Raw genomic sequence first — 16,318 nt, 5'->3', positions numbered from 1 at the left:
GTCTTTTATCTAGAAAACAAAAACAAAACATTACGGTTTCAAGTACAATCATTTATAACTTAATTACAAACACACAGGTGAAGTCTTAACCTACTTTAGTACATTATTAACCCTCAAATACACAAACTACAGAATAAAACCAATAACTTTCTTTAATCGTAATTTCTTCATACATTATTCAAAGTTATTTCTTATCTTTTCGTTATATGAAGTCATTCTAAATGTCCATTCACATATTACTACAGTCTTCTGAGGCCTGAATTACAATATCAAGGTGTTTAATCATCAGGTGAAATAAACTGTGGGTGGCTAATCTTCAGGTGAACCCTTTGTTTATACCTGAGACTCTGCCAGTGTCGTCCGCAGCGCCTTCGATATATTACAACATAGAGGAATTTAAGGCACCAACATCAACACTCAAAGGTAATATATCTGTACTGATAAGCGTCACAAATGGAGGTTATGGAAAGCTAAAAACCCCAATATTGTGAATTGTGTAGTATGGTAAAAAAAGGTAAAATAGTCATTAATTAAATAGCTACACCAAGGTTATTTTTACTAGCTCCTATATATTGCTGTCAAATTAAAAAAAAGGGGGAGGTGAATTTTGACCCCTGTAAAATGATCTAAAAATACACAATTCTCACTTTTATTGTTATTATTATTATTATTATTATTATTATTAAAGAACATTATGTGAGGGCAATAACAAGATGTGTTTGTATCAACTTTGAAATAAATTGGTCAAAACAAGAGAGAGCAGCACCTAAGAATACATTTTGTTTTATCTTTCACTCCATTGACAGAATCCTTAAGAGTTCCCTCCCTAAAATAATAATAATAATTAAATACTAGAACAACCTACAAACGTATCAAATTTCCTATCAGCTGGGCCCAATGGTAAAGGAGTGAAGACTACTTGTGGATCATCTCAAGATTAACCAGCAACTTATTTCACCTGAAGATAAGCCACTGTAACAATAACATAAGCTATCCTAACCTACCATGTGTGTGTGTGTGTGTGTGTGTGTGTGTGTGTGTGTGTGGAGGGAGGAATCGGCACCTTTAACTAAATCAATGGCGAGGAACATTGTGTTTAAACTTTATATCGCTGATGGAAGGATGGTATGATATTCTTCGTTTCGAGAGGTCGTGCATGTGTACATTAGAAGGTGTATACATTAAGTGTGTACATCAGAGGGTATGTCTGTGTGTGTAAATATTAGATGTGTGTACTTTAAAGGGTTGTGTTCATCAGAGGGTGTGTGTACCATTCGAAGGTGTATCGATTCAAGGGAAGTATAGTACATATTTGTAAATGTATCAGGTGTACAGAATAGAAGGTGTTTTTATTAGGTGTAACTGATTGAGAAGGTGTATTGATTAGGTGTCATAATTAGATGGGTTTATTAATGAGGAAGTATATTAATCAGGAAGGGTGTGTATTAGGTGTAATGAATAGAAGGTGTACCCATTAAGTGATCTGATTAGGCGATCTAACTTGAAGGTATACTGATTAAATAATTTGATTAGAAAGTGTATGTGTTTTGGTTCATTTAGGTTAGATTTTGGTTAGGATAGGTTAGATTAGGTAAGGTTAGGACAGATGTTGATTAGGCTAGGTTAAGATTAGCTTAGGTTAGGTCAGATCTTTATTAGATTAGGTTAGATGAGGTTTTGGTTAGGTTAGTTTTCGATAAGGTCAGATTTGGTTCGGTTTCGGGTATTCTAGGTTCCAGAGAGATTAGCGAGTATCTCTCTCTCTCTCTCTCTCTCTCTCTCACTCTCTCTCTCTCTCACTTACCGGCGGGGAAGACGTGGAACACACAGGGGCGCCGCTGGAGTCCGACTACATTGGTGCCCCAGCAGAGCAGAGTGCCATAGTCAAGCTCTGTGTTCGGGGTGTAGCTGACGGTAGACCCAGTGGAGTCCACGTGGATGTGTTCCTGTGAGATAGAAAGAGATAATGGTAAGGAGATAAAGAGATAATACACCAGTACTATACATTGATTGAGAGATAGGGAGATAATTGACTGAGAGACGAAGAGAGACTTTGATTAGGAAATTGAGATATATACACTGATTGAGAGACAGGGAGACACTGATTTAGAGATAGAGACACTGAATGATAGACGGAGAGAGAGAGAGAGAGATAGAGAGAGAGAGAGAGAGAGAGAGAGAGAGAGAGAGAGAGAGAGAGAGAGACTCACTCACCTGGGGGATATCAACACTCTCGCCACTGTTGTTGAATGTCCAGCGGAAGGACACAGGCTTTGGGTGGGCGTCCAGGTAGCAAGGAATGTTTACCTGTTCGAACCTGGCGGCTCCGTGGTAAGCCATTTGGGGATTACGACATACAGGTGCATCTGTGGAGGAGAAGAGGAGAGGTGAGAGAGAGAGAGAGAGAGAGAGAGAGAGAGAGAGAGAGAGAGAGAGAGAGAGAGAGAGAGAGAGAGAGAGAGAGAGAGAGAGAGAGAGAGAGAGAGAGAGAGAGAGAGAGAGAGAGAGAGAGAGAGAGAGAGAGAGAGAGACCCAACTACAGAATGTTTGGGAAGAGGAAAACGATAGAGTGTAAGGTTAGTCCCAGCCACACCTGTCATCAGTGTTGTGTGACCCAATGTTTACTTCCCAGAGTCTCAAGTTTTAAACGCTCCAGCGGCCTGAGTTATTAAGCACACCGTCTATTATAGGTCATCTTCCTTCACCAGAAAACTTCCCTCTCCCCTCCCCTCCCCACTCAAGAAAAAAAAAAAAAGAATATTCTCTCTTTTCAGGTAAAACGAAGCCCCATAACTGCAACTCCCCTTACTGCAAATCTCTATGATGGCGTCAAATTACACCATCATCACAGTGCCATCGTGTGCAACTCTATAATCAAGGCGCCATATCAAGCACTCTATAATCCCAGTTCCACCATGCGCAGTTTCAAGCACTCTATAATCCCAGTTCCACCATGCGCAGTTCTACCAATGGATGTCAAGAGTGCCATTTTGCGCATTCTTCTAATCACAGAGCACCATTCCCAGAGGCTTGGTAAGTGAGTGGAGGGGAGAGGCGGGGAGAGGCGGGCAGGAGGGGGGAGGTGCACAGCTACGCCCCATCACCACATACTGTACACTGAATTTCATGAGTTAATATTCAAGGGAGAAATATGTAGATGGGCTGGAAATTACTTAATGATGATATAAACATATTTTAACGTGTAGGATGAGAGAGAGCTATTTTCTCAATAATAAAAACAGCTAAGCATAAAAGTTTGACGCTATTGTTTGATCGTCAACGTCCAGTGAATGTGACAGTAGCGAGAAACAGACATACAATGATAAATAAATAAACACATAAGAAAATAGATAAACAAGTGAATAAATACATAAATGGATAACTTAATGAATAGATTAATGAATGGATAACTTTATGTTTATGCTCGTTGTATATACATGTAGAGTAATCTTTCTTCATGACCGTGTAGCCAGGCAGCTGTGCATAGGAATTCCTCCACTAAAGGAATGTTACCATGAACGTAATTACGGAAAGTGGCCCAGTTTGTTATACACCTACTTCCGTGTGCGTGTGTGTGCGTGTGTGTGTGTCTGTGTGTGTGTGTGTGTACAGTTCTCTCTCTCCCTCTATGTGTTTATCATAGTCATGTTTACTCAGGTATTAATTAATGAGATTTATGTAAGTGGGTGTGCAGGTGATAAATTATTGTGATCACCTGAACATTAATCACCCCAGCTTATTACACCTGGTGATAAACTATACGAAGCTAACCTAATTTAACTTAACCTACCCTAATCTAACCTCCCTTAACCTACCTTACTCTAACTTAACCTACCTTAACCCAACCTACTTTAACTTAACATCCAAGGTAACGTTAAAACGGTTGATCTTCGGGTGAAATAAATTGGGGTGTCTAATCTTCATGTGATCTAAGTGAATATATAGATTGGTGAACAAATAAATGAGTTTGTGTTTTTGTTTATCTCGTCAGTAGTGATTATAACCTCGTGCTTAGTACCTCAGGTCTAATTAACTCTTGTTACGTGTAATAGGAAGGTGAATAATTAACTCCTCTTTATGTAATGGGAAACTATGTGAAATTCTTCTTTGAGAGTTGGTGGAAGACTTGTAAAGATTCTCATGCAGGTTAGAGACACGTTCCCTCACAACAAAGGAATTTTTATTTTTATAAGATCAATAACTTTTTTTTTAATTTACATAATTGACATTAGAGAAAGTTTTAACTACTTTTTAAATTAAGAACAAAAAAAAAAGCTACAAGAAAATATTTGCAATTCTCGTTTAATCCGAGTTGGGGAAGTTTTTGTTTACATTGTATAACCTGGAAATATGAATAAAAAAGTGTTTATGTTCAAGCTTATCCCGGGGAAGAAAATGTATACTTATAAATGACCGTGAACAAGGTTAGACAGTTTCAACTACCGATAATTGCCTTGAAATCATAGACAACTTCAGTTACTTATAATCGTCACAATACTAATAATCGTCCTTGAAATCATAGAAAACTTGAACAAACAGACAAACTTCAACTCACACTTCACTTTGAGTCGTATGGGGTTGGACTGGCCGTCACCCTCGATGTTGGAGGCGACGCAGTAGTAGTTGCCTGAGGCTGTCCTGGCCACACGCTGCAGCACGAGGCTCTGATTACTGATGATTACGCCTGCTGTAACGTTGTGTTGAAGCTCAGTCCCCTGTGGGTGTACCGGAGGCTGGGTTAGTGGGGGTCTTGCCGGGGTGTTGTGGGTCTTGTCGGGGTGTTGTGGGTCTTGTCGGGGTGTAGCGTGTCTTGCCGGGGCGTAGTGTGTCTTGTCGGGGTGTTGTGGGTCTTGTCGGGGTGTAGCGTGTCTTGCCGGGGCGTAGTGTGTCTTGTCGGGGTGTTGTGGGTCTTGCCGGGGTGTTGTGGGTCTTGCCGAGGTGTAGTGTGTCTTGTCTGGGTGTAATTTGTCATGCCAGAGTGTAAGATGATATGCCAGGGTGTAGTGTATCATGCTAGCTAGGGTATAGTGTTCCATGTCAAGATGTAGGATGATATTCCAAGGTGTAGGGTATCATGTCAGGGTGTAGTATATCATGCCAGGGTGTAGTATATCATGCCAGGGTGTAGTGCATCATATCAGGGTGTAATATATCATGCCAGGGTGTAATGCATCATATCAGGACATAGTATATCATGCCAGGGTGTAATGCATCATATCAGGGCATAATATATCATGCCAGGGTGTAATGCATCATATCAGGGCATAGTATATCATGCCAGGGTGTAATGCATCATATCAGGGCATAGTATATCATGCCAGGGTGTAATGCATCATATCAGGGTGTAATATATCATGCCAGGGTGTAATGCATCATATCAGGGCATAGTATATCATGCCAAGGTGTAGTGCATCATATCAGGGTGTAGCATATCATGCCAGGGTGTAATGCATCATATCAGGGCATAGTATATCATGCCAAGGTGTAGTGCATCATATCAGGGTGTAGCATATCATGCCAGGGTGTAATGCATCATATCAGGGTGTATTAAATATCATCATAATCATTTTTACGCAACTCAGTATTTTTTTTTTATATAAATGATTAAAACACTAAACAACTAATCCTGTACACATATATACAGTATATTAACATCTAAACTCCGTAATTTAATTGCTAGATAATTTGGTAATGGAAAATAATAATTAGGGAAAAAGTTGACTCAAATTTGGGTGTCTGACGTGAATCATGTAATGTATATTGTGAGGTGTATAATATCTAGGTAATGAAAGCTGTTGTGTGTTTATATACGTTTACAAATTAATATTGAAGGTTAATAATTACTCCCTAATTCACATAACTTAGTAAATGGACGAGGTTAAGAATTTTTTTTTTAAAGCTTTATATTGAGGAAGAATATTAAATTAGTTTATAAAGGATGTTTTCTATGTATTTTTGGTTATAATAAGGATAATTTTCGTGGTGAGGAGGGAATTAATATCCAGCACAACAAAAATTGGGATAACAAATTGAAAACAGAATGGACAATGATAATATTTTAAGCGTAAGATCGAAATTCTGAGTGGGATAAAGATAACTTATATAATTTAGTAACATTATCTTATATACCTCAGATAACTTACATAACTAAGATAACTTACCTCATGTAGCCAGACTATCTTGTACACCCATGGATTGGCTTTAATAGAGCACTCGAAATAAACGTCATCTCCCTCCTCAATGTTGCTGAGGTTGAGAGATCGACCAGGGTGGAGGGTGGCTACAGGTACATCTGGGAGAGAGAGAGAGAGAGAGAGAGAGAGAGAGAGTAGAACGGTACAGGTAAGTTATATTAGTGAGTGTAGACGGTGCAGGTAAGACAGACAGTACATTAAGTTATTGTAGTGGGTGTAGACGGTACAGGTAAGATATTGTAATGAGTGTAAACGGCACAGGTAAACACTTCCTAAGGCAGTTGTGCGCTTAAACGGCACGAATGAGATCAACTTTAGCGGGCATAAGCGACCCGACTAAACAGCTTATCCAACTAGTTTAAACGGCACTGTTAAACGGTTCCACCCAAGCACTCCTCTATTACAAACTGTTATCTATTTTCTTTATTAACTGTGATTAGATTTCTCGATAACATTCCCAATCCTCTTTATATGAATCGAAATAATTCCCTAACTCACGAAATTCTCCGTATCCACTTTACAGTTCCTTCATGATCAAACCATTCCTATCTAAATAACTACTGTTTTATTTATCTATGAATGGTATTTACCTTATCAATGATCATATAAGAAAATTTGTTGTTTTTTTTCCTCCAATTACAGTTCGCCATGACGCTATCCAAACGTTTTAATAATATTTCGTGGTATCCATATACAAATCTTCACGATCTTGTTGTGATTCTATTTAGCCAATTAAAACTCCTTAAAAAAATCTTGTCATTTCTCTCCAGCCAATCATAATTCCTCTTGACCGTATCAGTTCTCCACTCTGATAAGCTGGAGATATATGGTCATTGTTTTAAAAATTTGGGGCAGACAATATGTGGCAGTATTTTAAAGTAGCCGATTTACGACGCTTGGCTGAATGGAGGGAAAGTTTGCACAGATAATAGTGTGTTATGAAGGGAATTTGTTATATAAGAGGTGGTGCTGTGTTGAGCCAAAGTGATAACGCATATTTTAACATCTGTGCGAACGTTCTGCATGAGGTGTAAATAACGAGATACAACGTGATGTAAACAGACACAACCGACTAAGCAAACAGACAGATGCATTTCATTTTACAACACACTATGAATTGAAACCAGCACATATGATAAAAAGTATCACGAAAAAATAGCACACAAGATGCATGGATAATAAAATCAGCACATATGCAAATAAACACATACTAATTAAACCAGCACATATGATGCATACACACACAATAAAAAAAATATGCAAAGAACCACACGAGAATTAAATCTGCATGTATGATGCGAATTATCACACACAACCAACAACACATATGATGAAGAACCGTTACTTCTACACATAACCACCAACACATATGATGCAGAACCGTTACTTCTACACATAACCACCAACACATATGATGCAGAACCGTTACTTCTACACATAACCACCAACACATATGATGCAGAACCGTTACTTCTACACATAACCACCAACACATATGATGCAGAACCGTTACTTCTACACATAACCACCAACACATATGATGCAGAACCGTTACTTCTACCCATAACCACCAACACATATGATGCAGAACCGTTACTTCTACACATAACCACCAACATATATGATGCAGAACCGTTACTTCTACACATAACACAGCAAGCATTTGGCCCCATCCCTGGGGAGTCAGCGGGGAGGCTGCGTGGACGGTTCATTATGACATAACTTTTGGTCGTAACTTTCTCCCGCTCTTAAAATGAGCTTTTCTCTGTTTTTCTGGCGTCAGGAGCCACAATGTCGTGCACCTTTATGAACAAAAGTCCCTTTACATGCCCGGGGAATCCTTAACTACTGAAACGAATTTTTGAACCGCTGTAACGAGTCTACGAAGTGTTGCTACGAGTTTCCGAAGTTCTGAAACGGGTCCTTGAACCGGTGGCTCGAATCTACGGACTAGTTAAACAAATCTCCAAATTGTAGGAACGAGTCACTGAACTTCTGGAACAAGTCACTGAACATCTGGAACTACTCTTTGAACTGACAGAACAAGTCTCCCAACTTCTGGAACGAGTCCCTGAACTGCTAAAACGAGTCTCCGAACCTTCTCGCCTAGCCGTGGAAGACCTCTGTGGTATCTCATTTGTGTTTGATACAGTTTCGAAAAGTTGTGGCAAGGAAAATTTGCGTGTAATTACATATTTTGCATTTTATAGATAGACTTTCAAGATAGGATAAACCTAAACTAACCTAACCACGTATTAACCCCTTAGAAAAAAAAACAGTACGGAAAATTATTAAAGGTTTTTATTGAATACTTCCATTAGGCAGAATTCATATTAGCTGCAATTAATTGAATTACACATAAATTAATTGTAATTGCATTTCATTGAATATTAACAAGAGCTGATCAATTTGGAGAGAGAGAGAGAGAGAGAGAGAGAGAGAGAGAGAGAGAGAGAGAGGTACTCACAGTAAACATCAAGGAGCCACTCGTCGACCAGCGGGTGTAAGGTGAGGGCCGGGGACTCAGCCAGGCAGGACAACACTTTCCGTCCGTCTCCCACTTCAGGAGTCAGGAGCAGCTCACTCTTGGTCACATTACCCTCGTGGCTCAGCTGACACACGAACACAAGCGAGGGAAGAGAAATAAGGTCATTACTCTGTGAGAATTAATGACACACACACACAGAATTACCTGAAGATTAGCCCTCCTTAGTTCATTTCAGCTGAAGATTAACCAACCTAACACTAACCTAACCTAGCATAACACAACCTAACCTAACTTAATCTAAACTAACGCTAACCTAACCAAGCATACTATAACCTAATCTTACTAAAGTTAAATTAACACTAATCTAACCAAACTTAATCTAAACTAACGCTAACTTAATCAAACCTAATTTAATCTTGCATAATACAACCTAACCTAACCCCCAAGGTAGTAGCGCTAAGGTGTTCAATCACAAGTAAAATTAATAAGTTATCAGTTTATCAGCAAAGTTGATAAAGTAAACTGGAGCTATATTTTAACTATTCAATACACGTATAAAAATAAAACCCTAGACATTTAATTACAATCTTTTCCTCAATTACCTCGTTATATATTCAATCACCGGCCGTTAGACCCCCAAGTGAATTCACCAATCAATAACGTTTTCACTTTGTTAATTAGTGAAGCATTAATGTATTAAATTAACCGAATCAAGACATTCAATCAACAGCCTCTGAGTTGTGCTAATCAGGGGAACAATAAATCAGGAAATAATTAATTCAATCATCCACTACCATCCAGGTAAGGTTGTGTTGACCTCTGACCTTATGGTAGCTTCACCTGGTGGTTGTGTGGGCAGGTAATTTATCTTATTAGTGGGGGAAGGTTAATGTGGTGGGTAGTGTGACCTATAGTGGTAGTGTGACAAAGCAACTACTCACCTTATCAGTGTGAGTGGTAAGCCTAGTGTTGCCGAGGTGCCACCCAATGACCGCTGGAGGCCTGGCACCGGCAGCCTGGCACACCACCTCGTAGGTTCTCCCAGCACTCAGAGGGTCACGGCTGCTTAACAGACGAACCCAGAGTGGAGGAACTGTTGAGACGAGAGTAGTAATAATAATAAACTAATAAAAACAAGAACAAGGATAATAACAACAATAACAACAGCAATAATAATAATAACAATAATAATAATAATAATAATAATAATAATAATAATACTAATAATAATAATAATAATAATAATAATAATAAATAGCGTCATTATAACATTTCCCAGGCAACAATAACGAAGGCTTAATACCTGCTGTCATTTTCTCGTTCCACTACAGTACACACAAAAGCTGGCAGAAAGTGATGTCACTCGCGTGTTACATTACCATAGTGGCTGACGACCCAAGCGGTTTACCAATAATTCATATCATTAAGGGAGACATATCTCTTCCCTCTTTTATCTCATGCTGTGGGGAATCCAGCACTCCAAATTGACGTGGAACTTTTGGTAGTTGATGTCTAAGGTATTATGAACTAAATGTACATGCTTAAAAGTCTTAGTTATTGAAGCATAAAAACATATTATAAGAAATCTGTGAGTGGATATTGATTATTTTTCCCGGGCAACAGAAGGTGAAGTCAATATATTTATTAAAGTTTCCTGGGCAACAGAAGGTGACATCATAAAGAAGGAAACAGATTCATCGAGAGTTTTCATGGCAGACAAAATTTTTGAGAGGAGAAGCGTAAAGGAGTGGAGCGCCGGTGAAGGACAGGACCAAAATTTAGAAAGGTTTAAAACTCTTGATTTATGACCATAATGTTTGATGACCGTCACATTCAATAAAGAAAGGCAAGGGAATGGTCGAGAAGACTCTCTTTCAGGAAGACAATAAAAACTAGATCTATTTTGGAAGATTTACAAGGAGTCGCAGTTTAATTTCACACTCAGTGATTCTTCCCTCGTCTGTGTAGACTACAAAGAATAAAACATGATTCTGTAAGATGTTGTTCCTCACTGTCCAGCAGCTGTTGTTTGGTTTCTGTGTGTTGAGTCATGAATCATTAACGCAACAGCTTGAAGTTGCCTGAAGTAAAATAAGAAAATATTTATGAAGTTCTATCCAAAGTCGATGGTGGTGAGTTGACTTATCTGAAAGCTGTCACCGTGGACAGCTGCGGTGTAACACTTAACATTGTGTTGCACCACCAGAGCCTCACACACACACACACACACACACACACACTGTTATTGTGTTTAGGTCATCCACCAGACGGCGCGGCGGTCAGGTATCAGAGGCAGACTAGACAAGTAAAAGTTACATGTTACCAGTGGCGTGATGTACACCGTTGAGAATTGAAGAAAAATAACGTCACTCGTAAACATGACACCAAAGTTTGTAATTTAGTAATATGAACACTGCCTCTGGTATCCATTTCACTTTGAGGACGATCGAAGACTATCCATAGCGAGCGTGGAGGAGGTGATTATGCCCCGGCGCTCTACATCAACTCTCTGTAAGTAATGGCAAATGAACCTACAATCATCCAGATGGATGAAGGTCGTTAGGACAATAGCCTGGACAAGACTCACGAGCCTCAGGTAATTGGAGGGAGCAGGTGAGAGATGGCAGACGATGACAGTAATGTTGGCTTGAGAAAGTGGCGGGTGTTGAGGCAGTAGACCTTACCGCAGCTCGTCTCCTCCTTACTGATAATGCCTGACTTATGTTAACTCTCCTTACCACCGGAATTCCGTAATTAATTCCCATAATATTAATAAAGGACTTATTATACGAGTCAAGACATGGAGGAAGTAGATCATGGCATAATACATTATGTTAATTAGCCACTATGTAGGCGAGCGGGCGTCCGTGTGCTCAGCGCCGCGCCTGAACCTGAAGAGTTGTGGTAGTGAGCGACTCGGAGATACTGTATCAGAGAAGACGCCTTGCTAGTGCCAACCCCGGTGTAGTATTAAGAAGATTAATCACACATTTGGCGATAGTTGATCTGGCTTTTGGTGGATTTATTACTAGGATTAGAAAGAAGTTATTGAGAACACTAGGAAACTTTTTAGTGGGGATCACGAGGCGTGTATTGAAGAGACCACTGACCCGAGTGAGAGAATTATGGAGACAATGATAAGACTAGGAAGGGCATTAATGGCTCGAATAGGGAGGATAAACGCTAGGATTAGGGAGACTTAGTACAAGGATTAAGCAGCTTTACTATTGTGAATAATGGGGTAATGTTAGGGATATGTAGGGATTAATGCTAAGATTGGCCGCATATCTAAATGTATATCTATCTATCTATCTATCTATCTATCTGTCTATCTATCTATCTATCTGTCTATCTATCTATCTACAGTGAGTTTTGTCAGATCAAACCACTCCAGTAGAAAAACATACATACCAGTATCTATGAGGTTGTTGTTTGTAAAACGCAAAGTTGCATTATCGCCTCAGGGGCTATTGTAGTTACTGCACATGATATTACCTTACCACGATCACTGTCTGTGGTGTGTCATCAGTTCTCAGGTATGGAAGCATTGGTCTTGGCGGGAGGTGTAATGGTTGTTTATCAGACCACAGCTTACAGCCCAGAGAAGAACAGCACAAATAGCAGTGACCGGAAGCGCAGGTGTGTACACCCTCGTAAGATGACCCACCCTTCGTAATTAAGGTGAAATTAAGACCTGACCCAGGAGAGGTCAGTCACAATGAACCAGAATTCTCACCGCCGCGTCATTAGCTAACCCGGTGACATGACCGTGTTATTCAAGAAGCTACCCTCCAGCCAGTACACACACACACAGACACACACACACACACACAGACACAGACACACACACACACACACACACACACACACACACACACACACACATATATATATATATATATATATATATATATATATATATATATATATATATATATATATATATATATATATATATATATATATATATATATATGGTGCAACACTAGGCTCATCCTGGAGGAAACATCATGTATGTTCTATATACAAATGGCTTTAGGTTTTTATTGTAACATTTAACTTACTAATTGGCAATTTGTGAATATTTTATACCATGGTGAACTAAAGAGTGTGTATGCTGTAAACACTATTGTATAGCAAACATCCTTCGATATTATTTTATTAAATCGTTAAAGATTTTATAAATATTTCCAACTGATACAGAAAGTTCAATAAAAACAAGATGTGTTCATGATCCATCGACTCTTCTCAACCACTGATGTCATATAGAGAAATTACTAAGAGATGGGGAATCATGACATAAGGTTTACTACTGAAGTAGAAGACTATTGGAAACTTGTTATGTGAGACGCCTGTTGTCACAAGAGGCTGACACCATCACCTCCACACTCTCGTATAATACTTTATCTGTTTTACGTTCACTCCACCGCGTAATACATTGGTTTAAGTCATAATCTATTCCAGAAAATATAAACTCCTCCCTAAAATGCTCGAACATACCAAGTTGCTACTGTCAGTGCACACCCAAAAATTCTGGACAGTTCTTCTCTCGCAGTTATATAAATCCAGTTATCTTATCTAGGAAACCTGAATTTAGAACCAGAAAAAGATTACAAAATACACTAGTACATTCATATCCTCAAATAAAATTCAACATCGTTTTCAAGAAACATTTCACGTTGGTTCCTTCTGCGAAAATCTGAACCCGCTTCCTGAGCCTCTGATCCAATGCTGCATCTTCGTTTACCTTGATCGAGCTGTAACGCTTCAATTACTCAACAATTTTCTGAAGCTGACCTCCGCTCCTTGCAGGTCTGGCTTCCTTATCGCTCAGTTACTCAGTACGTTAACTATGAACCCTGTCTTGAACAACATAACCACCGCAGCTCTTGCACGGAGATCAAATAAGATTATAATTTCGTTTATGACTCTCAGTTTCTATTACATATTTCCTCATCAATATTCACCTTTAAGTGAAAATTCTTTGTTAATTTTCAAGTTCGAATAAATGTTTCCAGTTAATATAAACTTATTGTCCTGAATGACTGAAGACTTACATGGTGTTTGTTTGTATGTCTCTTCTTTAACTGGGAGGCTCGTCATAATGTATAACTACACTTCAACAACTAAGGTTTTTTTATAAGCGCGTATTCTAGGACAGTAAATACACGAGTAATTAACACTAAAATATTAAAGAGACATTCATAAAAGACTCAGATTTAAAGTTCATTTCCTGACAGACTGAGAACTCCCTGTGCGGTAGGAGCATATTGCCAGAGAAATAAACTACTTACAGTTCATGTCGAGGGTAACGGTAGTGGAGAGAGGAGCTGTCAGGTTGGAGTTGGCCGCCTGGCAGGTCAGTGTACGATGTAGGTCACGGCGGGTCAGCGATGGCACTACGAGGGTGTTGGTGACCTGATCCAGTGTCTCTACCTCAGGGGTCATATCCAGGAGTGCAGGTCCTTCCCACCAGGTCACGGTAGGGGGCGGTGACCCTCCTGTAGCGCGGCAGGTGAGGCGGAGTGTGTCGCCCTCTGTGAAGGGACCCACTATGTTGCGAGCCTCGACACCCAGCTCTGTGTACACCGCCAGACGGCTCGGGGGTACTGAGGAAGAAGAGGTAAGACGAACACAGGGTTAAATACTACTTTCAAGATGAGTTAGTGTGTTTTTTTTTTAATTATCACACATCTAGAAATATCAAGCTTGACTGACTGATTGACTGACTGACTGACTCAATGACTGAATGACTGACTGTGAATACCAATGTTTAAAATGCCGGAGCCTCAAGAAATCAGTTATCGTACACAAGAAATTAAGTTATCGTACATAAGAACCTGTCATCATACCCAAGAAATTAAGTACTCAAGGAGCTGTTAAACTCAACAGGAGATTCTTTACTGAGCTAATTAATGAACTGTACTCAGGGGATTAGCATCGCACAATTAGAAAGAAAAAATCTAACCTAACTTAACCTCAAATCACAGACAACCATAAATTGAAATTAAGAAGAAAATGAGATAACAACATATTCTTTTATAAATCCTCCAATTAGATCTAGTGAGAGAGTTTGACTCTCTCTCTCTCTCTCTCTCTCTCTCTCTCTCCCTCTCCCTTCACTGCCTGGAGCATTGGGGCAGAACATTATATTTAGGTAACGTGATTAATATTGTATGTGGGACGTTGTTACAGTAGAATGTCGAAAATGTTTTAGGAGAGAGAGAGAGAGAGAGAGAGAGAGAGAGAGAGAGAGAGAGAGAGATTTTTCCCGCGGCAAATTCCTTCCCTTCGTCTTCATTAAACAAGGCAGACCATGGCACTAAGCCCCCTTAACTCTACCCTAAAAGACATGGACGCCGGAACTTACCCCAGACAACCCGCCTATTCCCCCCAGAGAATATAGGAGACATTAAAGGTCCCCAGACAGGAAGAGGACAACTATCCCCTAAAGAAGGAAGCGTTGTCTTTATTCCTCCCTGAAAAAACACCCCCAGAGAATAGAACAGTCCTGTGTATTCCTCCCTCCCCATAGATAACAATGAAGCCCCTTCAGTCTTTTCCTCGTCTGTCAAAATATTCCAATTCTCTCCCCTGATAACTAACCCCAAAGAGAGAAGGAACCCCCCTGGTTTTATCCTTCCCTGAAAAAAAACAAAAAACATAAAACATCCCCAGAGAACATAGTCCTCCCTCCCCTGACTCATAACCCCAGAAACTACGTGATTTTTTTTCCGTTAGTCAAAATCCTCCCGTTTCCCCCCAGAGAAAGTTGAAACATTACCTCCTCCCCTCCCTTGCCCCCACCAGAGGACGTAAAAAAACGCTGCATAAAATAGGTAACTGCGGTATTCTTCTTCAGTCCCTCCCTCAGGCGGCCTCGGGGGACTACACAGCTCTTCTCTAATTGTAATGTAATGTGACCCAGGTAGCGGAGGGAGGGAGGGAAGGAGGGAGGGGAGGGAGGAAGGACATCAGCTTCGTCTCATATGAATATAATGATCGGGTTGGGGTGGGGGTCTCCAGTAGGGGGGGAGGGAGGAGGGAGGAGGGAGGGAAGGGGGGGAGGAGGAGGGACACACGAACATTATCTTTAATAAAAATGTGTGACTGTTATGTTCCCCAAAATAGCTAGGGGGAGGATGATGTAGGGGGAGGATAATGGAAGGGGAAGGGACAGGTGCTGCTACTGCATTATTGTGATTACGAGGTTCAGGGTCGAGGTGAGGTACTACCACAGCTTGTTGTGGTTGTCGTGGTGTTGTAGGAGTGGTAGGGTGGTACTCGATATGGCTCGTGGATGACGTTGTTCCGGAGTGGAGGAGGAGGAGGAGGAAGAGGAAGAGGAGGAAGAAGAGGAAGAGGAGGAGGAGGAGGAGGAGTTGTAGGAGGAGGAGGTGGCTTCCAATCCATCACAAATATGGTAGTTGTCTAGTGTCAGATCGCCAGACGTACTCCATTGCCAGCACCTCTCGCCTGGCGTAAGTGATTATGTGGGGTGGGGGTGGAGTGTTGGGGAAGTTGGGGGTGGAGGGTTAGGGAAGTTGGGGGTGGAGGGTTGGGGAAGTTGGGGGTGGAGGGTTGGGGAAGTGGGGGTGTAGGGTTGGGGAAGTTGGAGGTGTGGAGGGGTTGGGGA

General features: G+C 40.4%; 1 protein-coding gene across 2 annotated transcripts in view; it reads right to left on the bottom strand.

Moving 5' to 3' along the window:
- The window catches only part of LOC121871846 (nephrin-like), a 37,510-nt gene that overhangs the window by 11,021 nt on the left and 10,171 nt on the right, over positions 1-16,318 (bottom strand). For both annotated transcript variants that reach the window (XM_042374388.1, XM_042374389.1), the window contains exons 3-9: positions 13,977-14,291; positions 9,624-9,775; positions 8,662-8,806; positions 6,162-6,292; positions 4,556-4,715; positions 2,215-2,366; positions 1,805-1,946 (exon numbers count right to left, since the gene is read on the bottom strand). In XM_042374388.1, the coding sequence (XP_042230322.1) occupies positions 1,805-1,946; positions 2,215-2,366; positions 4,556-4,715; positions 6,162-6,292; positions 8,662-8,806; positions 9,624-9,775; positions 13,977-14,291 (1,197 nt within the window). The remainder of the gene's footprint in view (positions 1-1,804; positions 1,947-2,214; positions 2,367-4,555; positions 4,716-6,161; positions 6,293-8,661; positions 8,807-9,623; positions 9,776-13,976; positions 14,292-16,318) is intronic.

This window comes from Homarus americanus, unplaced genomic scaffold, assembly GCF_018991925.1.
Source record: "Homarus americanus isolate GMGI-L3 unplaced genomic scaffold, GMGI_Hamer_2.0 scaffold39675, whole genome shotgun sequence".
Lineage (NCBI taxonomy): Eukaryota > Metazoa > Arthropoda > Malacostraca > Decapoda > Nephropidae > Homarus > Homarus americanus.
The sequence above is the reverse complement of the archived record's forward strand: the minus strand, read 5'-3'. Positions and strand labels throughout refer to the sequence as shown.